We start from the raw sequence: 24,536 nt of genomic DNA, 5'->3' as shown, positions 1-24,536 counted from the left end.
AGTTGGACATGAGCCATCCATGCCTCGAGCTGGAGTTGGATGCGGTTCCCAGGAAATATGTGACCATCAATACCCACAGGCGACTGAATAAATACACCAGGCTTCCATTTGGGGTATCATCCACCTGTGCGATCTTCCAGAAGGTTATGGAGAACATCCTTCAAGGGCTCCCAAGGGTGGCAGTATACTTAAGACAAGGGGCGGATTCTCCAACCCTCCCCCCGCCACGCCGTGTCGGAAAATCGCCCGGGGCCGGTGTCAATCCCACCCCCGCCGCGTCCCGAATTCTCCGCCACCCGGGATTTGGCGGGGGCGGGAATCACGCCGCGCCCGTCAGCGGGCCGGCCGCGGCGATACTCCGGCCCGGGATGGGCCGAAGTCCCACCACTGACAAGCCTCTCCCACTGGCGGGACTTCACCTACCCGACCGGCGGGATTGGTGGCGCGGGTGGGCACCGGGGTCCTGGGGGGGGTGGGGCGTGGGCGATCTCACCCTGGGGAGGTACCCACACGGTGGCCTGGCCCGCGATCGGGGTCCACCGATCGGCGTGCGGGCCTGTGCCGTGGGGGCACTCTTTTTCTTCCGCCTTCGCCATGGTTTTCACTATGGCGGAGGCGGAAGGTACCTCCGCCCCTGCGCCGGGATGACGTCAGCAACCGCTGACTCTCCGCCGCATGCGCAGACTTACGCCGGCCGGCGAAGTCCTTTCGGACCCGGCTGGCGTGGCGCCAAAGGCCGTTCACGCCAGCTGGCGGAGCGGGACCACTCCAGCACAGGCCTAGCCCCTCAATGTGAGGGCTTGGCCCCTAAAGCTGCAGAGACTTGTGCACTTTGGGGCGGCCCGACGCCGGAATGGTTCACGCCACTTCAACACGCCGGTTTGGGCAGCACGGTAGCATGGTGGTTAGCATAAATGCTTCACAGCTCCAGGGTCCCAGGTTCGATTCCCGGCTGGGTCACTGTCTGTGTGGTCTGCACGTCCTCCCAGTGTGTGCGTGGGTTTCCTCCCACAGTCCAAAGATGTGCAGGTTAGGTGGATTGGCCATGCTAAATTGCCCGTAGTGTCCTAAAAAGTAAGGTTAAGGGGGAGGGAGTGGTTGTTGGGTTACGGGTAGAGGGTGGATACTTGGGTTTGAGTAGGGTGATCATTGCTCGGCACAACATCGAGGGCCGAAGGGCCTGTTCTGTGCTGTACTGTTCTATGTTCGCACCCAGTGGAGGAGAAGGTTCGAGCCATCAAGAAACCTCCATGCCAGGATATACGACAGAGCTACAGTCGTTCCTAGGGCCATAAACTGTTACGGAAAATTAATTCCAAATTTGGCAACCATATAGGCACCACTACATCCACTCCTAAAGAAACATCAGAAATCGGCATGGAGGACGCCACAAGAAGAGGCATTTGCCAAAGTAAAATGACAATTGTCGTCCTCGGGGCTGCTAATGCATTTATGACCCTTCCAGACCGATCCCAATCACTTGCGAAGCCTCCCCATATGGCATTACGACGGAGTCACCCATCGGATGGACGACGGGGCAGAGAGGCCCAATAGTCTATGCGTCGAGAACCGTGGCCAAGCAAGAGGCAGGTATACTCAGATTACAAAGGACTAGGTATGATCTTCGCAGTCAAAAGGTTCCATCAATACGTTTAAGGGCAACACTTTGCAATGATCACGGACCACAAACTGCTACTCAGCCTTTTCAAGGAAGACAACGTGATACTACCGAAAGCCTCGGCCAGGATCCAGTGATAGGCACTACTGTCGGCGGTGTGTGAGTATTCCTCTGAGTTTTGCCTTCTGCTCTGAGAAGCTGAGAAAGCGTGGGGTGGGCGAGGGAAACATCAGATGGCGCAGGATTGCATTATATCCCCCCACACACACACACACAAAGCAAAATCTACTCTTCGATTGACATCCCATAAGCTGGAAATCAGTTAGAAAATTAACAGGTTTTACGACATAGGGAAATAGGTGTGGGGAAGATTGGTCATAAGAAAGAACAAAGTGGAAATAGTCATTAAATTAGATGATGGTAAAGATAAAAGTACAGAATCTGCATGCCTGTGGATGTTCAGTGGCTCAGGAATGGAGATGAAGATAATGGCTGTGGTTCAGAATAAAAGCAGTCTTCTTTTAAATTGATAACATCATCTTTGACCCGGATAACAATGAGCAGTGTATAATTTATTAAAGCAGTGCTCAAAATATATTAAAAGCAAAATACTGCAGGTACAGGAAACTTGAAATACAAACAGAATTTTCTGGAAAAACACAGCAAGTCTGACAGCATCTGTGAAGAGAGAAACAGCATTTACGTTTCAAGTCCATATGAAGAAGCCTTGAAGGAATCATTGGGTTTCAAAACGTCTATTCTGTTTCTCTCGCCAGGCCTGTTGGGATTTTTCAGTAATTACTGCTCAAAATATACTGTTAGATACACAGTTATTATAAACACCATCTCACATATTCTGGACTTACTTAAGTTTCTGTATTTTACTGTGCGAATTCATTAGAACCACAGACAGCAGTTTCACTCCTGAATTTCTTAGATTACTCCAACTCAGGTCCAAATCTGTTAGTGACTGGTTTGTATTGAGAGTGGAGGCGAGATCCTCAGCGCAAGAGTCTGTGTCAGCGCGATGATATAGCCTAAGGAGCAGGAGCAGAAACAGAAAAATAACAGGAAGTAGGATAAATTCAAGTTGTTTTAAAGAACACCATTATTGACAATATAAATGTACAGTTAAAATATTCATGAAATATAACCACCAAGTATCTCGAATGAAAACGCTAACGATGCTGTAAATCTGGAATACAAGTAGAAAAAGCACAAAACATTCAGAAGGTCAGGCAGTATCTGTGAAGATAGAAACATCTAACCTCTCAAGTTCAATGAATATTCATGAGACCTAGGAAGAAGCAGCAGCGAAACAGGTTTTAAAACAGCCAAAATGGGTGCGGGGAGGATCGGTCATGAAAAAGAACAAAATGGAAATAGCCATTAAATGAGAGAGGGATGATCGTCAAGGTAAACGTAGAAAATCTCCATGACTTTAACCTGAGTCGCTGTGGAGGGGAAATGGATGTTCAGTGGACATTCACCTGAGGAAGGAGCAGTGCTCCGAAAGCTAGTGTTTGAAACAAATATGTTGGACTTTAACCTGGTGTTGTAAGACTTCTTACTGTGCTCACCACAGTCCAATGCCGGCATCTCCACATCAGTGGCTCAGGAATGGAGTTTGTGGTGGAGGTGAAGACAATGGCTGTGATTTTACTGGGAGCTGTGAAGTTCCAACATTGGATTGGAAGTGGATTTTGTGACAGTGTGGGCAGAATATACTGCTAGAGCCAGATAATTAACAGAAAACCGGTAAGGTGGGTGGAACGGTCTGGGTGAGGACCAACTCTCCACTCAGGATCCCAGGCGGGGGAAGTCCTAGCTCAGACAAAGCTTACATCATTTTTAAAGGGAGGCAGCAGTATTTGAAAACACAGCAGGACTTGCAAATGCAGCAGCTCTTCAGGGACCAGCGAGTGAGCAAAGATCTGAAATAACAGGACGATCATCAAGGGAAGTGCCCCGCGATTCACCCATACCACCCTGGAGGTGCTGTTCCAGGATGCTCGGGCTCAGAGGGAGGACCTATTCCCTCAGCACAGGAAGAGGTGATCAGCATATCAATCCCAGAATATCTGGATGGAGATTGCTGAGGATGTGACCAGACAGGGAAACGTAATTGCAATGTGGCCCAAGGATAAATGCCCTGATGCCTTCTGGCATCTATGTGACGAAGGATGAAAATGAAATTGGTATGAAGATCCTCCTCACCCAGCCACTGGAAATGTCCAGGCAGCAGCTTTGGCGGGAACTGACATGTCAGCCTCGTTATGGAGGGTCAGAGTTGACACCTGCAGTGCCGCGAGTGCATGGATACATGCAGGAGACATCTGTGGAGACATGACAGACAGTCAGGCTGTCACCAGCAGAGGGCAGTGTGTGCCTGTGATGGGTGAGTAACAATGGAAATTTATGTACTTGCAGAAGAGAGCAAACAACATCAGGAAATGAGTCAAGAAATGTGGCAGCATTGACCTTGCTGTCCTTTTGACCTTGCTGTCCTTACGCAAATGAAACATGACGTTTTGCAGCTGGGACAGATTGAAATAGGGTGGACAATCCCTGAAAGGGAGATGACACTGGAGCTTAGAGTGAGTGGTCTGATAGATAGATTGGATTTATTCATTGTCACGTGAACTGAGGTACATTGAAAAGCATTGTTTTGCATACAGTCCAGACAGATCATTCCATGCATGAAAAAAAACATTGGACATACATAAATACACAATGTAAAAACATTGACACAGGCATTGGGTGAAGCATACGGAGTGGAGTTCTACTCTGTAGAGAAGATGTGTGAAGAGATCAGTTCAGTCCAGAAGAGGATCATTCAGGAGTCTGGTAACAGTGGGGACTAAGGTGAACCTGACTAAGGTATCACCGGATATCAAGGAATAAGCCAAGACAATGGTATAGTCCAGATCTTGAACCTGTTAGTCTGTGTTCTCAGACTTTTGTATCTCCTGCCCAATGGAAGAGGTTGGAAGAGAGTGGAGGAATTTTTCCCAAGGCAGTAGGGGGATTGGACACAGTCAATGGATGGGAGGCAGTTTTGCATGATGGACTGGGCTGTGTTCATGATTCTCTGTAGTTTTGTACGGTCTTGGGCTGAGCAATTGCCATACCAGGTGTGATGCAACCGGGTAGGCTACTTTCTATGGCGCATCTGTAAAAATTGCTAAGAGTCAATGTGGACATGCCTAATTTCCTTAGTTTCTTCAGGAAGTATATGCGCTGATGTGCTTTCTTGGTCGTAGTGTCGATGTGGGTGGACCAGGACAGATTGTTGGTGATGTGTACACCTAGGGATTTGAAGCTGCCCACCATCTCCATCTCGGCACCATTGATGTAGACAGGGGTGGTACGATAGTTCGCTTCCTGAAGTCAATGACCAGCTCCTTAGTTTTGCTGACATTGATGGCCACATAGGCTCTGTTGATCACAAAACATAGTGCTTGTGTATCTATCATTAGTCATGGAGAGCAGATTTGAAGGAGTGTTTGGAATGTGCATTGCGTTCTAATTGCTCTTCTCTCTTTCTCACACAAATCAAGGGCTGCTGTAATTGCAGAATAGCCGTTCTCCTTGAGGAGATGAGGAAACTCTGAGATTGCCAAGGAGGTGAATAGGCATGAGGCATGTGGTTAGTGTGGCAAAAGGATAATTGTCCTGATGTGTTCTGACCTGGCGGCACACAATGTTAAACTGACTAAGGTATCACCGGATATCAAGGAATAAGCCAAGGCAATGGTATAGTCCAGATCTTGATATCCTAATAAAGTATTTACGCAGAGGCTGGGTGGAGTCAACATTTATGGTGAGCTGGGTTGTGCGGCTGAGAGAGTGAGAGTGACCAAATGGATGGATACTGGAGAGCTTGTAGTGAACACCAAACACAATGCTTGTGTGTCCACGATTGGTCACACAGGGTAGTCTGACGGTTGCGTTGGAATGTGAAATGCCCTCAAATCGCTCTTCCCTCTTTTGAAAACTGAGGGCTGTTGTGACTGGGGCACCATTCCCATCTGAAACAAGGTCTTCAAAAAGAACCTTAGACTGCACTGTCACATTATTCCCCCCCCCCCCCCCCCCCTTCCCCCACACCCCACCACTTTCCACCAGTTTAAATACTCATATTATTAGCAAGGGGTTTACAGAGTGAGGAGCACAAAAACACCCAAACAAACAATGGGAGCAGTGATGACCGAGGCTGCTCACACACTTAGCACTGTGGAGGACAGGGCAAGATTCAGGCTGATGACCATGTTTTGTTTGTACTCCCTTTTCCGGAATGAAATCCATTTGTGATTTCTCCGCTCACTTAATCAAGCCACTGATATAATTCGGATGTCGACAGCTATACTCTTCACTGTCAACCACACGGTTAATTTTTGTTTCATCTGCACATTTCCCAATAATGCCTCCCAAATTTAAATGTAAAAGATTAACATATACAACAAATAGCAAGGCCTCAAGGCTGAGCCAATTGCAAAAACATCCACCAACCAGTTTCCTGTCACTGCCCCAATTTTTGATCGAACCTGCCCCTGTACCCCTTCAAATGCCTCATTAAAATCCATGTACAGAACATCCATACCACTACCCTCATAAATCCCCTTTGATACGTTCTCAAAAGCTCTATCTTCCCCTAACAAAAGGATGCTGACTAACCCTGATCAATCCGTGCCTTTCTAGGTGTCAGTTTTTCCTGTCTCTCAGACTTGTTTCAGTGGTCACTGCCCGTGTGGAGTTTGCACATTCTCCAGATGTCTGCGTGGGTTTCACCCCCACAACCCAAAGATGTGCAGGTTAGGTGGATTGGCCACACTAAATTGCCCCTTAATTGGAGAAAAAATAATTGGGTATTCTAAATTTATTTTAAAAAAGTTGTTTGGGTGAACTGCAACAACTGTTTATTCCTGTCTGGCACAAAACTAAAACAGGAAACGTGATCAACCCATGGTTTACAAGGGAAATTGAAGATAGTATTAAATTATCATAGACTTTACAGTGCAGGAGGAGGCCATTCGGCCCATCGAGTCTGCACCAGCTCTTGGAAAGAGCACTCTACTTAAGGTCAGCACCTCCACCCTATCCCTATAACCCAGTAACCCCACCCAACACTAAGGGCAATTTTGGACACTAGGGGCAATTTATTATGGCCAATCTACCTAATCTGCACATCTTTGGACTGTGGGAGGAAACTGGAGCACTCGGAGGAAACCCACGCAGACACGGGGAGGATGTGCAGACTTCGCACAGACAGTGACCGAAGCCGGAATCGAACTTGGGACCCTGGAGCTGTGAAGCAATTGTGCTATGCACAATGCTACCGTGCTGCCCTAGATCCAAAGAAGAAGCACATGAATTGGCAAAGAAAACAACAGACCTGAGGATTGACAACAGTTTAGAATTTAGCAAAGGAGAACGAAGGGATTGATTAAGCAGTGGACGTAGTGTGTAATGGTAACTTGCAGGAACATGAAAACTGACTGCAAAGGTTTTTATAGGTATATGAAGAGAAAAAGATTGGTGATGACAAATGTAGGTCTTACTGAAAGAAACAGGGGAATTTATAATGGGGAACAAAGAAATAGCTGACCAACTAAGTAGGTACTTTGGTTATGCCTTTACAAAGGAGGACTCAAATAACTGTTGGGGAACACAGGCTTTAGCGAGAGGGAGGAACTGAAGAAGATCAGTATTAGTAGAGAAATGGTATAGGATAAATTGATGGGATTACAGGCCACTAAATCCCAATGTCTGATAATCAACATGCCTAAGTGCTTAAGGAAGTGTCCCCAGAAATAGTGGGTGCATTGTTGGTCACCTTTTAAGATTCTTTAGACCAGGGGTGGGCAAACTACGGCCCGACAAAGGTTTTTATGCGGCCCGCCAATGAGTTGCCCGGAATCATAACCGGCATTTTTGAAAAGCCGCTGGGGAAAAGCCGCTGAAGTAAATGCGCTTATTCAATAAGCGCATTTACTTCAGCGGCTTTTCCCCGGCAGCTTTTCAAAAATGCCGGTTATGATTCCGGGCACCTCATTGGCGGGCCGCTTAAAAACGCGCGTAGTGGGGTGGATGAGTGGAGCTGACTCATTGGTCGGTTTAGTTGGTTGTGCGACCAATAGGAGTCCAGGTTACAAACAATAAGCCTTATTATTGTTTGTTCCCTCATTTAAATCATTAACATATTTGTGATTAGCTGGGGTCCCAGCACCGATCCATGCGGTATCCCTACTTTTATCCACTTCCACTTGCTTTTTCCAGACACTTCTCTGGCTTCCGGCCAATGAGGTCTCGGGAGTGCAGCTAATGGTCCAGTTGATGACTGTTTGACAGGCCGCCTGAGTCCGTCCCAGGTGTCCCATCTCTGGTGGTGTGGGCTGCATATGACCTGTTCCCATATAAGGTGACAGTAGATACTCTCGCAGACAGAAGGTCTGGCTCGATCTGGGATGCGAACAACAGACTTCCTGAGGTTTGACTGCAGTATGATTTTAAAATGACCACACCATTGTTTGATTTTAATACGATTATTGATCCTCATAATAATGTATTATTAATAATCCTATTACTGATAATAATTTACAGATATTGTCACTGGCCTAGTAAACCAGAAAAACAGAGTAACTTCTGGGGGCACAGGTTCAAATCACGCCACTGCAGGTGGCAAAATTGAACTCAAAGTCTAATTAATATCATGAAACCATTGTCGACTGTTGAAAAAAGCCACCTGGTTCACTAATGTCCTTTCGGGAAGGAAGGCTGCCATCCTTACCTGGTCTGGGCTACGTGACTCCAGACCCACAGCAAAGAAATGAGGCCTCAAGAGAAATTAAGGATGGGCAATTAATGCTGCCCAGTCTGCGACGCCCACATCCCATGAACGAATAAAAGAAAAAGCCACACTGTTATTACAAACACAGAGTCTGGTACTTACTTCAGTTTCTGTATTTTACAGTCCGGATTCCTCAGAGACGCAGACAGTAGTTTTACTCCTGAATCTCCCAGATTATTGTGATCCAGTCTAAATGGAGAGTGAGAAACATGTCAAAGTAGGTTGAATTTTCACCAGAGATGATTTTTGGATTAGAAATCCATCATCATCATGGTGAATTATGGAAACAATGTACAATAATACTGGGAAAGGACAGAAAAATGACATAGTCATAATACTCATTTGGAGAGCTGGTGTATGGGCATGATGGGCCGAATGACCTCCTTCTGCACCATAACAATTTTGTGATTCTATAATGGGAAATGATAGTTGTGGTGAAGCTCAATTCTATGCCTTGGTAGTAGGTTTATTCAAAAGATGAAATCCTACAGTTTTCTGTCACCTAACTTACCCGTATACCATCGGTCCCTCTTATTGTAAAGCATATGAATAAACATAAACCAACTGATTGAAAGCCCCTGAAAGGAATGTGTAAGAAAAACAAATAAAACTTTCAAAGATAACATATTAAATTAAATTTTCGATGCTAATAATGCACGCCAACCACTGCAATTCCCACTGGTTGTGGAAATCCACAAAGCATACCAGTGGACAGCACGCGTTCCCTTTCTAATAAAAGGCAACAGAAAAAGGAATAAGGACAAACAGTTAAGCTGGTGAATCCCTTCGACTGCCGCTGCCTGTTACTGGCCATACTGAACAGGTCCACGAGGAGATTGTCTAACTTGACATCCCCTCCCCACCAGGTGGCGAAAGGTCAGAATGATGGACTATGTGCAGCCAAACGAAGGATCACTCCTCTAAACCAATAAAAGAGGAGCCATAACTTCATGCAACCGATACAAACATTGTTTCATTCATTCGTGGAATTTGGGCACCACTGACCAGGCCAACACTTATTGTCCAACCATAATTGACTTTGAGTAGGTGGTGGTGAGTTGCCTTCCTGAACCGCCAAATTCCTGCGTACAGCCAGAGAACTCTGAGGGAGAAAGTTCCAGGATAATCTACTAACAGTGATGCAATGACAAAAAAATTCCAAGTCAGGATGGTGAGCGACTTAGAGTCATAAGGTTTTACAGCACAGAGAGTCCCACGTCATCTATGCAAGCTATTAAACACCAATCCATTCTAATCCCATTTTCCAACACTGGTAGCCTTGTATGCTATGGCTTTTCAGGCACCCATCTAAATGCTTTTTAAATATTGTTAGGGTTCCCGCCTCAGGCAGTGAGTTCCAGATTCCCACCACCCTCAGGGTGAAATTTTTTTCCCCCTCAAATCCCCTCTAAATCTCCTGCCCCTTACATGATATCTATACACCCTGCTTACTGATCCCACTACTCGGGAGAAAAATTCCATCTTATCTACCCTATCTGTCCATAGAATCCATACAGTGCAGGAGGCGGCCATTCGGCCCAACAGGTCTGCACCAACTCTGCGAAAGAGCACTCTACATAGGCCCACTCCCCTACCCAATCTCTGTAATCATGGCCAATCTACCTAACCCTCACATCTCTGGACAGTGGGAGGAAAGCAGAGCACGCAAAGGAACTTATTACAGACACGGGGAGAATGTGCAAACCCCAGTCACCCTGGTGCTGTGAAGCAGCAGTGCTAATCACTGTACCACCATGCCACCCTCATAATTTTGTACACTTCAATCATGTCCCTCCTCAACGTTCTGTGGTCTAAGGAAAGCAACCCCAGCCTAATCAGCCTCTTTTTGTAGCTGAAATGCTCCAGCCAAAGCAACATTCTGGTGAAACACCGCCGCACCCTCTCTAGTGCAATCACATCCTTCCGATAATGTGGCGATCATAACTGCACATAATATTTCAGCTGTGGCCTAACAAGCATTTTATAGATCAATATTAGTAGAGAAATGGTGTTGGGGAAAATCGATGGGATTGAAGTCCAATAAATTCCAGGGCTTGATAATCTACATCCCAGAGTACTTAAGGAAGTGGCTCTAGAAATAGTGGTAGCATTGGTGGTCATCTTCCAGGATTCTACAGACTCTGGTAGGGTTCCTGCAGATTGAAAGCAGCTAATGTAACTCCACTATTTAAAGAGAGGTGGAGAGAAAAATGGAATTACAGACCAGTAAGCCTGACATTAGTGGGGAAAATTCTAGAATCCATTATCAAAGATTTTATAGCACAGCAATTAGAAAACAGCAGCAGGATTGGATAGAGTCAGCATAGATTTATGAAGGGAGAATCATTCTTGATAAATCTATTAGAAATCTCTGAGGAAGGATGTTCTTGCTGTAGAGGGAGTGCAGAGAAGGTTCACCTGACTGATTCCTGGGGTTGCGGGACTGATGTACGAGGAAAGATTGAGTTGGTTTGCATTGCATTAGCTGGAGTTCAAAAGAATGAAGGGGGGGTGGTGAGATCTGAATGAATGTTCGGGCAGCACGGTAGCACAGTGGTTAGCACAATTGCTTCACAGCTCCAGGGTCTCAGGTTCGATTCCCGGCTTAGGTCACTGTCTGTGCAGAGTCTGCACATTCTCCCAGTGTGTGCGTGGGTTTGCTCCGGGTGCTCCGGTTTCCTCCCACAGTCCAAAGATGTGCAGGTTAGGTGGATTGGCCATGCTAAATTGCCCCTTAAGTGTCCAAAATTGTCCTCAGTGTTGGGTGGGGTTACTGGGTTATGGGGATAGAGTGGAGTGTGGACTTCGGTAGAGTGCTCTTTCAAAGAGCCGGTGCAGACTCGATGGGCCAAATGGCGTCCTTCTGCACTGTAAATTCTATGAAGTCTATGAAGTCAAAACCTACAAAATTCTAACAGGACTAAACAGGGTAGATGCAAGAAGGCTATTCCCAATGGTTGGTATAGTTGGATATAAAATCATTGACGCCCACCATAAAGGTTCCCCAGTTTCTCTGTGACACTCGTGGAACATCGCTGGCTGGCTCTGTTTTCATCTTAATTTCAGCAAGACCAACCTAACCGAGGAATATGATACCCCAGTTGGATCACTTAATCCATAAACACATCTATTTAATTTGCACATTTCCATCTACAACAGTCTAAGTGGTTAGAAAAACACCTTTTGAAAATTTACATCCTGCAAAATGTGGCTTCTATACCGACTGATGTACATTCCCAAGAATATATGGCTAAACGAGCTAAAGAAAATCTTCAAAATCAACTTTTCCAGCAATGGGAAGTCCAGTGTAATACCTTGATCTTTGTGTTTATTCCAAACTCCAAGCCACTTATTTCACTTTAGCCTCAAATATTCCATCAGGAAGTACTTCTCTTCCATCCCTATATACCTGTTTTCTTCTGCCTGGCACCTGATAACATACAACAAGTTCTTTCTAACAGCTCAACTCTTCTTGTTTTTCATTTTCAATCGATTTATCTTCCGGTTTCTTTGTGGCCACCAAAACTACCTGATCATACGGGCTTCTCCGAGTGGATTTTCTAGTTTGTTCTGTAGTCCTTACTCTAGTCAAACTGTGCCCTCTATTTGTCCTCCTATCTCATTCTGGATTATTTCAAACATGATCTCTCCTTCCCAGGACCAGAATTTCTGACGCCAGTACTTGACATTTTTCCTGCGACCGGAATCAATTCCAGATCCTTTGCAAACTCACAGAATTTTCTAGTCTGCCACATTATTTTTCCAGTCCAGTGACTAACTTGATTTTCCCAATCCAAATGCAAATAAAACATACCCATAATTACAGATGTTCCTCCATTGCGCGGTCTCTATTTTCCTGTTTAATGCCATTCTCAACATCAACACTGCAGTTCGGGGTCTATATATAACACCCAATAACGTCTTCTGCCCCTTCATGTTTCACAGCTCTACCCGAACAGCTCCCACATTGTGGGAGCTAATATCTTTCCTTACTATTGCGTTAATTTCCCCTTTGAGCAGGAATGTAACTCCATCAATTTTTGGGCAACACGGTAGCATGGTGGTTGGCATAAATGCTTCACAGCTCCAGGGTCCCAGGTTCGATTCCCGGCTGGGTCACTGTCTGTGTGGAGTCTGCACGTCCTCCCCGTGTGTGCGTGGGTTTCCTCCGGGTGCTCCGGTTTCCTCCCACAGTCCAAAGATGTGCGGGTTAGGTGGATTGGCCATGCTAAATTGCCCGTAGTGTCCTAAAAAGTAAGGTTATGGGGGGGGGGGTTGTTGGGTTACGGGTATAGGGTGGATACGTGGGTTTGAGTAGGGTGATCATTGCTCGGCACAACATCGAGGGCCCAAGGGCCTGTTCTGTGCTGTACTGTTCTATGTTCTATATGTTTTGGCTGTCCTTCCTAAATACCGAATATCTCTTACCTTGCAGGAGAAGCGGCCTTCAGATTTTCGGCGGGAGCAGTGTCCAGGGGCCTGTCGGGAAGGTAAGTTTACCTCTTTGAAAACTTATCTTTAGAGCTGAGGGAAGTCAGCTGTGGGGATTTCTGGGAAGATTTGTTAGTATGTATATATAAGTTGGGCGGTTGCTAAACCCAAGACACTATACTTGTAGTGTCCCCTACCCTTCTACCTCCTCTAACCTAATGGGTTGAGGGAATATCAGGTAAGCTCTTCCTTTCTTTTTCTTGTTTTATCTAGAGGGGATGGCAGGGAAGGCAGTACAATGTTCCTCCTGCAGAATGTTTGAGGTGAGGGATGCCGTTAGTGTCCCTGCTGATTTAATCTGTGGGAAGTGCACCCATCTCCAGCTCCTCAGAAACCGTGTTGGGGAACTGGAGCTGGATGAACTTCGGATCATTCGGGAGGCAGAGCTGGTCATAGATAGAAGCTTCAGGGATGTAGTTACTCAGAAGAATAAAGATAGATGGGTGACGGTGAGAGGGGCTGGGAGGATGCAGTCAGTACAGGGATCGGCTGTGGTTGTTCCCCTTAGTAACAGGTATTCCGCTTTGGATACTGTTTGGGGGGGGGGGGGGGGGGGGAAAAGAGACTTACCAGGGGTAAGCCATGGGGTACAGGTCTCTGGCACAGAGTCGGTCCCTGTTGCTCAGACGGGAAGGGGGGAGAGGAGTAGAGCATTAGTCATTGGAGAATCCATAGTTAGGGGGATAGATAGGAGATTCTGTGGGAACGAGAGAGACTCGCGGATGGTGTGTTGCCTCCCAGGTGCCAGGGTCCGCGATGTCTCGGATCGTGTTTTCGGGATCCTTAAGGGGGAGGGGGAAAGGATTGCAAAGATGATTCTGGATAGGAGTGAAAGTAACAGGGCAGTTGTTATAGGGGACTTTAACTTTCCAAATATTGACTGTAAACGCTATAGTTCGAGTACTTTAGATGGGTCCATTTTTGTCCAATGTGTGCAGGAGGGTTTTCTGACACATATGTAGATAGGCCAATGAGAGACGAGGCCATATTGGATTTGGTATTGGGTAATGAACCAGGACAGGTGTTAGATTTGGAGGTAGGTGAGCACTTTGGTGATAGTGACCACAATTTGATTACGTTTACTTTAGTGATGGAAAGGGATAGGTGTATACCGCAGGGCAAGAGTTATATCTGGGGGAAAGGCAATTATGATGCGATGAGGCAAGACTTGAGATGCATTGGATGGAGAGAAAAACTGCAGGGATGGGCACAATAGAAATGTGGAGCTTGTTCAAGGAACAGCTGCTGCGTGTCCTTGATAAGTACCTGTCACGTAGGGAGGAAGTGGTCGAGCGAGGGAACCGTGGTTTACTAAAGTAGTTGAAATACTTGTCAAGAGGAAGGAGGCTTATGCAAAGATGAGACGTGAAGGTTCAGTTAGGGCGCTCGAGAGTTACAAGTTAGCTAGGAATGACCTAAAGAGAGAGCTAAGAAGAGCCAGGAGGGGACACGAGAAGTCTTTGGCAGGTAGGATCAAGGATAACCCTAAAGCTTTTTATAGATATGTCAGGAATAAAAGAATGACGAGGGTAAGAGTAGGGCCAGTCAAGGACAGTAGTGGGAAGTTGTGCGTGGAGTCAGAGGAGATAAGAGAGGTGCTAAATGAATATTTTTCATCAGTATTCACACAGGAAAAAGACAATGTTGTTGAGGAGAATACGGAGATACAGGTTACTAGACTGGAAGGGCTTGAGGTTCATAAGGAGGAGGTGTTAGCAATTCTGGAAAGTGTGAAAACAGATAAGTCACCTGGGCCGGATGGGATTTATCCTAGGATTCTCTGGGAAGCTAGGGAGGAGATTGCTGAGCCTTTGGCTTTGATCTTTAAGTCATCTTTGTCGACAGGAATAGTGCCAGAAGACTGGAGGATAGCAAATGTTGTCCGCTTGTTCAAGAAGGGGAGTAGAGACAACCCCGGTAACTATAGACCAGTGAGCCTTACTTCTGCTGTGGGCAAAGTCCTGGAAAGGTTGATAAGAGATAGGATGTAAAATCATCTGGAAAGGAATAATTTGATTAGAGATAGTCAACATGGTTTTGTGAAGGGTAGGTTGTGCTTCACAAACCTCATTGAGTTCTTCGAGAAGGTGACCAAACAGGTGGATGAGGGTAAAGCAGTTGATGTGGTGTATATGGATTTCAGTAAAGCGTTTGATAAGGTTCCCCACGGTAGGCTATTGCAGAAAATACGCAGGCATGGGATTCAGGGTGATTTAGCAGTTTGGATCAGAAATTGGCTAGCTGGAAGAAGACAAAGTGTGGTGGTTGATGGGGAATGTTCAGACTGGAGTCCAGTACCACAAGGATCTGTGTTGGAGCCACTGCTGTTTGTCATTTTTATAAATTACCTGGAGGCGGGCGTAGAAGGATGGGTGAGTAAATTTGCTGATGATACTAAAGTTGGTGGAGTCAAAGTGCCCCCTAGCCCCTTTGCACTGACTACTCTTTTATGAATCCAGGGTGAATCACGGACAGCCATGGCTGGTTCCCTACTCTGTTCCCACTTCCCATCAGAGGAAGAGGTAATCTATCTGCCTCTTTAAAACTTTAAATCAAAAACATTAACCTTAAAGAAAGAGCCCTATTGCACACTGCCTATACCTAGTGATTATTGCTGGCACCAGAATTGTCACCTTCAATTCAAAATGCTGCCTATACCAGTATTCTTAGCACTTGCCTCCTCTAATCCCATTTTTGGGAAGTGGCAAAGCATCAGCCTATTGAGTCAAAATTCGAATGACTCAAATGTTGCGATCAATATCTCAGCCGACATAGAAACAACATCATAAATAAATCAATGCAGAAATTTTACTGTCACTGAAAAGTACATCTATTGGCGATAATTTGATCTTTTATCAATAGTATATGACAGGGGATATTGGATTATTAGCCCATACTACACCTCGCCTCATTGATCTTTCAATTCAATAAGAAAAGAAAATGTGAGCAGTACTTTGGTGAACAATTCACTATCACTGGTTTGATTACTGGTGAAGGCTACTTTCTCCCCTCTCAGTTTTTATTAGACAGAGAGTTAGCTGCGTGCAGACTATAAATGTCCCTCGTCTGGTACCATTCCCTGGTGATCAGAATTACCCTCCTGATGTTCAATGACTGGCCACTTCAAGTTTCTAGAAACTCGTGTCATTTCTGCTCTTCCTCATATCTGGAATTTTGTAAGAATAAAATGATTTTCTGAGGTTTACGTTATGAAACAGTGATTCCCTATGCATCACAACATCATTGTTTATCACTGTGCAGGACATAATATTGTTAATACTGTGAAATGTTGACATGGCTATCATGCAACAATTAAATAGTTGAAATGTCCCTACTTGCCTAGTCTACAGAGGAGGGGGGGGGCTCCTACTTTGCTCCCCATTAAACAGACTACATTTGCGACAGGTATGGCTTTTGTTATTATGAAGGAACTGCCAGTAGTTTCTTGCTTCTCACTGATCCTCACATACGGCGTGGATTATCAGAAAATTCAGTTGTGCAACATTGACCATTTTAAAGGAGACCATTCACGGGGCTGTTTAGCACAGGGCTAAGTCGCTGGCTTTGAAAGCACACCAAGCAGGTCAGCAGCACGGTTCGATTCCCGTAACAGCCTCCCCGAACAGGCGCCGGAATGTGGCGACTAGGGGCTTTTTACAGTAACTTCATTGAAGCCTACTCGTGACAATAAGCGATTTTTTCTTTTTCACTATGAACTACTCAAATGTCTCGAATTTCCTCCCATTGTCCACTCTGTATCTGCATCCTGGGTAGAAATGGGCAATAACTGTTTTCGAACAGCAGCAGGTTTCCTCATTTAACCAAAAGTCTTGGATCTAATTTTAAATAATTGTACTTGGAAAGGCCCTCTTAAATAATTTTCTAAATTAAAGATATTTCACCTTCCCAGCCAGAAGCCATTTCATTATTTTTGGTGATATACAGGACTTATTTTTCCAAGTGATCCTCAAAGCTTGCAGTTGCTATGATAAATTATTAGTATTTATTAAATTATTTAACATCTGTGCATGTGTTTAATATGTTTAGAACATCTATATTCTTCTTGCTTCTTTTCATCTTATTTCATGGTCAAACTCATTGAGTCCCAACTAAGTATACAAACTTGTCAGCAACGACATCATTCTTTTTCTGCACCTTGGATTTTCGCCCTGTCTTCTTATTTTGTAAAGTTTTTATTCCCAAATCTGCCTCTCTTTGCTTGACCTGGAAGGTATTAATTCATATTATAACAAAATAAATGGTTCATCAACAATAAAAATTCCAGCTTCGGAACCAAACAGTTACCTCAACTCCTCGCATTTGTGCAGAACGGGTTCCAGCCGCTGCAGTCCTTCACACTGAATGTAGCAGCCAACTAGATCAAGGTGCTTTATTGTATCACAGAGTCCAATGACATGAGACAGGACTGCACAGTCAACTGGTGTCAGTCGCAATCCACTAAATGAAAGTTTTTTCACAGATCCCACTGTGGCCTGAGCCACTGCTTTATTCTGAGACTCAAACAGGTAGTGGAATGTGTTCAGGAGATTCCTTTTACCAGTCTCACTCTCCATGTTTCCAATCTGTACTTCAACCTTCTCCTTCACCCAGTCAATCACTTGACAGGTTGTCTGATGAGAAAATCGACCCAGAAACTTCTCCAAGGGAAAAGCTGCCTGTGCAGAGAAGAGACCGGCAACAAAACGGAGAAATATCTCAAATCTCCCATCTTCCTCGCTGTGGGCTTCACTGAGGAGTTTCAGGATATTCCCGCAATCTGGAGTCAGGAATTGTGCGAGTGCAGCTACAAACTCTTGGATGGTGAGATGTGCAAATGTGTAAACCACACTCTGGGCAGAATCATCTCTCTCCAAAAGTTCCATCAGGAATCCAGACAGGAACTGGGAAGGTTGCAGATTGTACTTGATTAAATCTCCATTTTTAAACACAATCTTCTGCTCGGAGACTCCTGTGAAGGCCATCTCACCAACCTTCAGAAACACATCACGGGGACTTTCAATCTCTCTCTGATGGTTTTTCAGAATATTGTAAATATAGTAGGAATATAATTGGGTGATGGTCTTGGGAACTTGCTGCTCTTTCTTGTCTGCTTGTGCAAAGAAGGGGCCCAGTGACAGGCTGAGGATCCAGCAGTAGGAAGGGTTATAGCACATGGTGTACAGGATCTCGTTCTCCTCCACATGTTTGAAAACAGCTGCTGCCACTATCTGATCTTCAAAAAATTTATTAAAATATTCCTTCCGTTCATCACCAACAAATCCGAGGATTTCTGCCCAGACACTGATCTCAGCCTTTTTCAATAAATGTAATGCAGTGGGGCGGCTGGTCACTAGCACTGAACATCCTGGGAGCAGCTTGTGCTGTATTAAACTATACACAATGTCAGACACTTCACACCAGCATTCGGGATCTGTGCACATGGACTGAGGTTCTGTATTTCTCCAACTGCCAGCAAAATCAATCCTGTCCTTGAATTCATCCAAACCATCGAATATAAACAGCAATCCCTCTGGGTTCTTCCAGAGCTCTCCCAGAACATTCCCAAAGTAAGGATAGAAAAACAATATCAGATTCCTCAGGTTTATTCTACAGTTAATACCGTTCAAATTCCGGAATTTAAAACTAAAAACAAATTGAAAGCGTGGGTATATTTTCCCAGTGGCCCAGTCATAAACAATCTTTTGTACTAATGTTGTTTTTCCAATTCCTGGGACTCCACTCACTGCTGCTGAACTCCCAGATTTGGATTTTTTCGGGGAAAAACTGCTCTGGAACAATTGAGTCGTTTGAATTTTTTCCAGTTCCCTCCGGAGAAGTTTCTCTCTCCATTCTTCATGGTCTCGGCCTCTTGCCAGCAGTTCATGTTCTACAAGTGTCCGATCTCGAACAGTAGAAATGATCGTCAGTTCAGTGTATCTATCAACCAGCTGGAAAATCTTAACCTTCTCCTTTACTAGGATAGTGTTCACTGTCAGTGTTTCAGTTTGTACACGGAGTCCCTCCTTGTGTTTCTGTTGAACATCTTTAATTACAACAGACAGAAAATATTAGTTGCATTAAAATATCAATCTTGAAGAATAGATTTATTTTACAGTCTCAGTCAAGATGCGTGCAGCAATTAGAATTTAGTTATGGGAAACCTCACTTGAAAATGAACAATTTCTAATTAAAGTTCCAAATTATCACTTGATTCTGATGTTTGCTGAACATGGAGATTTTGCAATGGAGATATTTGTATCAACTGGTTAATACCTTGCAACCCACCCTTCCCTTGCAAATCCACTAGGTTCTTGGTTATATAACAGTCGATGTTCTAGCTGATCATCTGTGAAATCTGCAGAAATGGTAAATGGGATATAGGATATGACTCGGAGAGAGATTGTACAAGTCTTACTGTTGTTGCATTCTGCAGATAATCTTTGATGTTGTGTATACACAGAGAGCAACAATTCTGGTACTCTATCAAGCTGCTGTCAGGTTACCCGAGTTATTGGGAAGCCGGCTGGTTCAGTTGGCTCGAGGCGAGGTGTGAGTCAGATTGTGCCAGCAGCATGGGGCTCAATCCACGTTCTGACTGTGGTGGATTCAGGATCTACCTCCTTGTCCTACGTTCAGTTGTAGGTTGGACATGCCTTTGAGTACAAAATATAAAAGGAATAACCTCCCCCTATTATATTGTGTTTCAGAAATCAGCAACTATTTTTCAGGACATCTACATACAGTCCTGTCATGATTATAAAAAGAAATAGAACTACCCACTTCACACAGTGGATCATAGAATAATATAATCCGTACAGTGCAGAAGGCCATTCAGCCCTTCGCGTCTGCACCGGCCCTCCAAAAGAACACCCTACCTAGGCCCACTCCCCTGCCCTATCCCTGTAATCCCATCTAGCCAATGGACACTCTCGAGCAATTTTAGCATGGTCAATTCAAGTAACCTGTACATCACCTGTACTGTGGGAGGAAACCGGAGCACCCGGAGGAAACCTACGCAGACACCAGAAGAATGTGCAAACTCCACACAGACAGTCCACAAAGTTGGAATCGAATCCAGGTCTCTGGCAGTAGTGCTAACCACTGTGGTACAATGCCACGCAATTGTAAGAGAATCAAGGTTATGGGGATAAGGCGAGAAAATGGAGTTGAGGATTATATCAGATCAACCATGCCGTCACTGAATGGTAGAGCAGACTCTATGAGCCAAATGGCCTACTTCAGCTTCTATGTCATCTGGTCTGTGACCTAAAATCTGGGGACATGGTTTGCGCCGTCACTCTGGCATGGTAGGGTCTGGTACAGCCAGCAAAGCAGCCTCCATAGAGGTCAGGGTGCCATCTTTAAAGGGTGCCGATCTGCAATAAAAATAAACACCCTCCATCCCATGGCCATGGACGAACAACACACAAGAATCAGCGTGACCTCTTTGTACCATCCACCACACAAGAATCTGGGCAGTCCCCACACAGGCATTGGGGCAAATGCTGCCACCTACCACTACCACCGCGCATGAGGGGAACCCCTCCATTTAGCTACTCAAAATTGTAATTTTAATCTATGCATAGCTGAGGATCAGTGAGAAATCCTAATCTTTCGCCAATCTTTAATTTTCTGTATTTCCAGACCTTAAAGCCTCTTAAACAAAGGCCCCAATCAATCATTCAGATTCTCAGATGAGAAACTGAAATCTCCATATTTTTTCTTACCTTTCAGGTGACTAGGTAATTCGGATAAATCTTGTGCAATGTTCATATAATCAAATGGATCAGAACCTGTTTAAATGAATTAACTTTCATGAAATCAGATCTGTGCAGTATTACAATAAAATATGCAGTATTTAAATTTGATTTTGAAATGACTTATGATTTTAACGTACCAAGTTCCTGCATTTCTTTTAGTATTTTGTCCAACTTTGGGACTCCAACACGCATTTTCACAAAGGATTCCCACATCACCCTTCGGGCCTGGGAGCCTTTCTCCATCACCAAAGTTAAGAGAAGTTTGGAACTGTCTGCCTGATTTCCCTTCTTCACGAGCTCAATCACTTTCTGCAAAGAATAATCATGAATATGGAGAGGAGCAGAGTGAAAGATAAACAGTGAGAATGAGAAACAAAGGATCTGCTCAGTGATGGGATTTCCCAGTTGTTTTGAGTACAGGAAGCAGTCACTGGGCCGGGTCCTGATCCATATGAACATGAAATGAAAATTCTCTTCACATCTCACTGAGCCAGAAGTATATTTTGAGGAGTGTGTGGAATCAGAGAATCTGCAGGAATTTAGTGTGATTGGTTTTCTCTATCCGTAAGTGTCCAACATGGCACTACATTGACTTTCTGCTGTCACACTTTGTTGTTTACTTAGAAATAAAACAGTAGCGAATCAGAACTTGGCTGGCAGGAAGGACATTCTGATTATTTAAATAGAAAAATGGGAATTTTAAGATAAAAACTGAGAAATTACCACTGACTAATCCAAATACATACTGGTGATTTATCTGTCACGAGAATCAGCCAATAATAATAGTGAAAAATCCAATCATTCAATTCAGTTTCTCCCCAGTAACTAAAATGTCCGAAACTCAACCTTTTTTTGCAAATTACTAGTATGAAAACTCAGTAAGGAATGGAGAGGTGAATAGATTTTGACAGATGTCAATCCACATCTAAAAGTGGGGTGTGAAGGAAGGACTGCACAAAATCCAAGAGTCAGAGCAATGGAGAATTTCAATTTGCAAGAAAAAGAAGGTTCGAAATAATTAACTAATTTAGGAGAGAAGTAAGAGAACAACAGAACAACTGGTGGCAAATGAGGATCAGGGGACATTTATGAATACACAAGTAATATTCTGGAGCTGGCGGGGAACGTAAAGACAAAAGAATCGGATTAGCTGAAGATAAGTGGCATGATGGGAGGGCCATGAAGATAACATTGGAACTGGATTTTCACAGTAACCAGTTAATGTAAGCCTACTTGTGACACTAATAAAGATTATTATCATGGATTAGGATTCAGCAGGAGACATGCTGAGGTGGGAGTAGAGACTTTCAGCATTACATACGCCAAAGTAAGATATTTCCACACTGGCAATTCTGCATGAAATGGAGTTCAGATTGATGCTGAAAACTGAAATGACAGATAGCCTTGCAAAATCTGTCATTGGGTGAGAGAAATAAAATCAAACGGAGGGAAGATGGAATTTGTGTTGGCAATAGCAGACAATGGTGTCAATCTTTCCAATGTTTAACAGGGAGGGGGCGAAATTAGGTTACACACCAAGAACACAGGAATATAGAAGTATAGTGATTGAATGTAATTATCTGACGTTCACCCATGAAGTGTGACTTTCGAAGGCCAAAGCACAGGGGCAGATTGTTAAAAAATGTACATATCATTTCACAAGATGTCGGTTTCACTGGCTGGGCCATGATTTGTTGCAGCAATCCATCTGGTAGGGACACCCACATGTTGCTCAGAATAAAGTTCCATAATTTTGTTCTAGCTTGAAGTCAGAATGATTTGAGGGTGACTTGCAGATTGAATGATTTGAATTTTCTGACTCGGCCATGAGCACTGACAGGCCACAAGAAGACTGGATTGGATTTGTTTATTGTCACGTGTACCGAGGTACAGTGAAAAGTATTTTTCTGCAAGCAGCTCAACAGATCATTCAGTACATGGAAGAAAAGGGAATTAAACAAAATTCAAGAAAATACATGAGAATACATAATAGAAGAGGGCAGGAGAAAGCAATTTACCCAGTTATGTCCAATTTTGGACACTCGATTATCAGATAACCTAGAAACAATGGAGGAACGGTCCTTATGCAGCCCCCCTGCTTCCTCAATGTTACTATAGATTTCCAGAAGACCGTTCACAAGGTGCCGCATAGGAAATTGTTAATAAGTTAAGAGCCTATGGTGTTAAGGGTATGATCCTGGCATGGATAGAGGATTGGCAGACTGACCGAAGGCATAGAGTAGGGATACAGAAGATCTGTAAAGGGACAGGTAGTATTCAGGAAGCAGAGGGGCAGCTGAAGGATTTGGACAGGCTAGGAGAGTGGCCAAAGAACTGGCAGATGATAACAATAATAATAATCTTTATTGTCACAAGTAGGCTTACATTAACACTGCAATGACATTACTGTGAAGTCGCCACATTCCGGCCCATGTTCGGGTGCTTAGAGGGATAATTCAGAATGTCCAAATTACCTAGCATGTCTTTCAGGACTTGTGGGTGCGAACCGGAGCATCCGGAGGAAACCCACGCAGACACAGGGAGAACGTGCAGACTCGGCACAGACAGTGACCCAAGAATATTGTGTGCAGTTTTGGTCTCCTTTTCTGCGAAAGGTTGCTCCCAAGGGTGTGCAGCGAAAGTTTATCAGACTGATTCCAGGGATGGTGGGACTTGCGTATGAGGAGAGATTGACTCGTTTAGGACTATTTTCGCTGAAGTTCAGATAAATGTGGGGGGTCACATAGCGACTTATAAAATTATATCAGGACGAGATAAAGTGGATGCAGGGAGGATGTTCCCAATGTTGGGTGTGTCCAGAACCAGGGGTCACAGTCTGAGGATTCAGGGTAAACCATTTAGGACATGGATGAGAAGATATTTCTTCACCCAAAGCGCAGTGAGCCTGTGGAATTCATAACTACAGTAGGTCAGGCTAAGACACCGAATACATTTCTGAGGTGGCTAAATATGGCACTTCAGGCAAATGGCATCAAGGGTTATGGGGTGAAAACAGGAATAGGCATCGAGTTGCACGATCAGCCATGATCGTGACAAATGGCGGAGCAGGGTCGAAACCCAAATGGCCTCCTCCTGCTCCTATCTTTCTGTGGTAGAAGCAAAGGAAAAAAGATGGTGCTTTTAAAAAGGAAATGGAAAGGAGGAAGATTGAAGAAATGGAAAGATTAGCAAAGGGAGAAAGGGATAAGGAGAGAATTTGAAATTCGAAAACTGGCCCTGCAAGAACATCAACTTAAAAGGTTGGAGTTGAAGACAGAAGCACAGGAAGGTCTAGAGGAAAAAGATACTTCCAAATCAAAAGCTGTCTGGATTTGTTTAAATAAATTCAAGCATTGCCAAGATTCAATGAGAAAGATGTGGAAACTTTTTTCATTTCATTTGATAAAGTGGCTGAACAATTGGATTGGCAAAGACCATGTGTGTAGTGTTGGTTTAAGTGAAGTATTGTATCACTATCAGAAGAGATATCTCGGGATTATGATGAGATTAGGTAAACCATATTAAGCATATATGGACGAGTGGCAGAAGCGACAGACAAAAGTTCAGAAATCTAAGTAATCAAAGAATCGCTACTGCACAGAATGAGCCTTTCGATACTTCGAGTCTGCACCGACACTCTGAAAGAACACTCCATCAAAGCCCACTCTCCCACCCTATCCCAATATCCCCTTAAGCTAACCTAGGGCGGCATAGTGGTTACACTGCTGCCTCACAGATCCAGAGACCCAGATTCAATTCCAGCCTCGGGTGACTGCGTGGCGTTTGCACTTTCTCTCAGTGTCTGCATGGGTTTCCT

At 44.5% G+C, this 24,536-nt stretch overlaps 1 protein-coding gene across 4 annotated transcripts in view; it reads right to left on the bottom strand.

Annotated features, from left to right (window-relative positions):
• Window positions 1–24,536, bottom strand: part of LOC119967827 (NACHT, LRR and PYD domains-containing protein 3-like) — a 90,771-nt gene that overhangs the window by 41,131 nt on the left and 25,104 nt on the right. For 3 of the 4 annotated variants that reach the window (XM_038800852.1, XM_038800856.1, XM_038800853.1), the window contains exons 4-8: window positions 20,857–21,028; window positions 20,687–20,752; window positions 17,265–19,002; window positions 8,571–8,657; window positions 2,485–2,655 (exon numbers count right to left, since the gene is read on the bottom strand). In XM_038800852.1, the coding sequence (XP_038656780.1) occupies window positions 2,485–2,655; window positions 8,571–8,657; window positions 17,265–19,002; window positions 20,687–20,752; window positions 20,857–21,028 (2,234 nt within the window). The remainder of the gene's footprint in view (window positions 1–2,484; window positions 2,656–8,570; window positions 8,658–17,264; window positions 19,003–20,686; window positions 20,753–20,856; window positions 21,029–24,536) is intronic. The other variant, XM_038800854.1, reaches the window with a different exon arrangement.

Source organism: Scyliorhinus canicula, chromosome 6 (assembly GCF_902713615.1).
Source record: "Scyliorhinus canicula chromosome 6, sScyCan1.1, whole genome shotgun sequence".
Taxonomy (NCBI): domain Eukaryota; kingdom Metazoa; phylum Chordata; class Chondrichthyes; order Carcharhiniformes; family Scyliorhinidae; genus Scyliorhinus; species Scyliorhinus canicula.
This window is presented reverse-complemented; position numbering and strand designations above follow the sequence as displayed.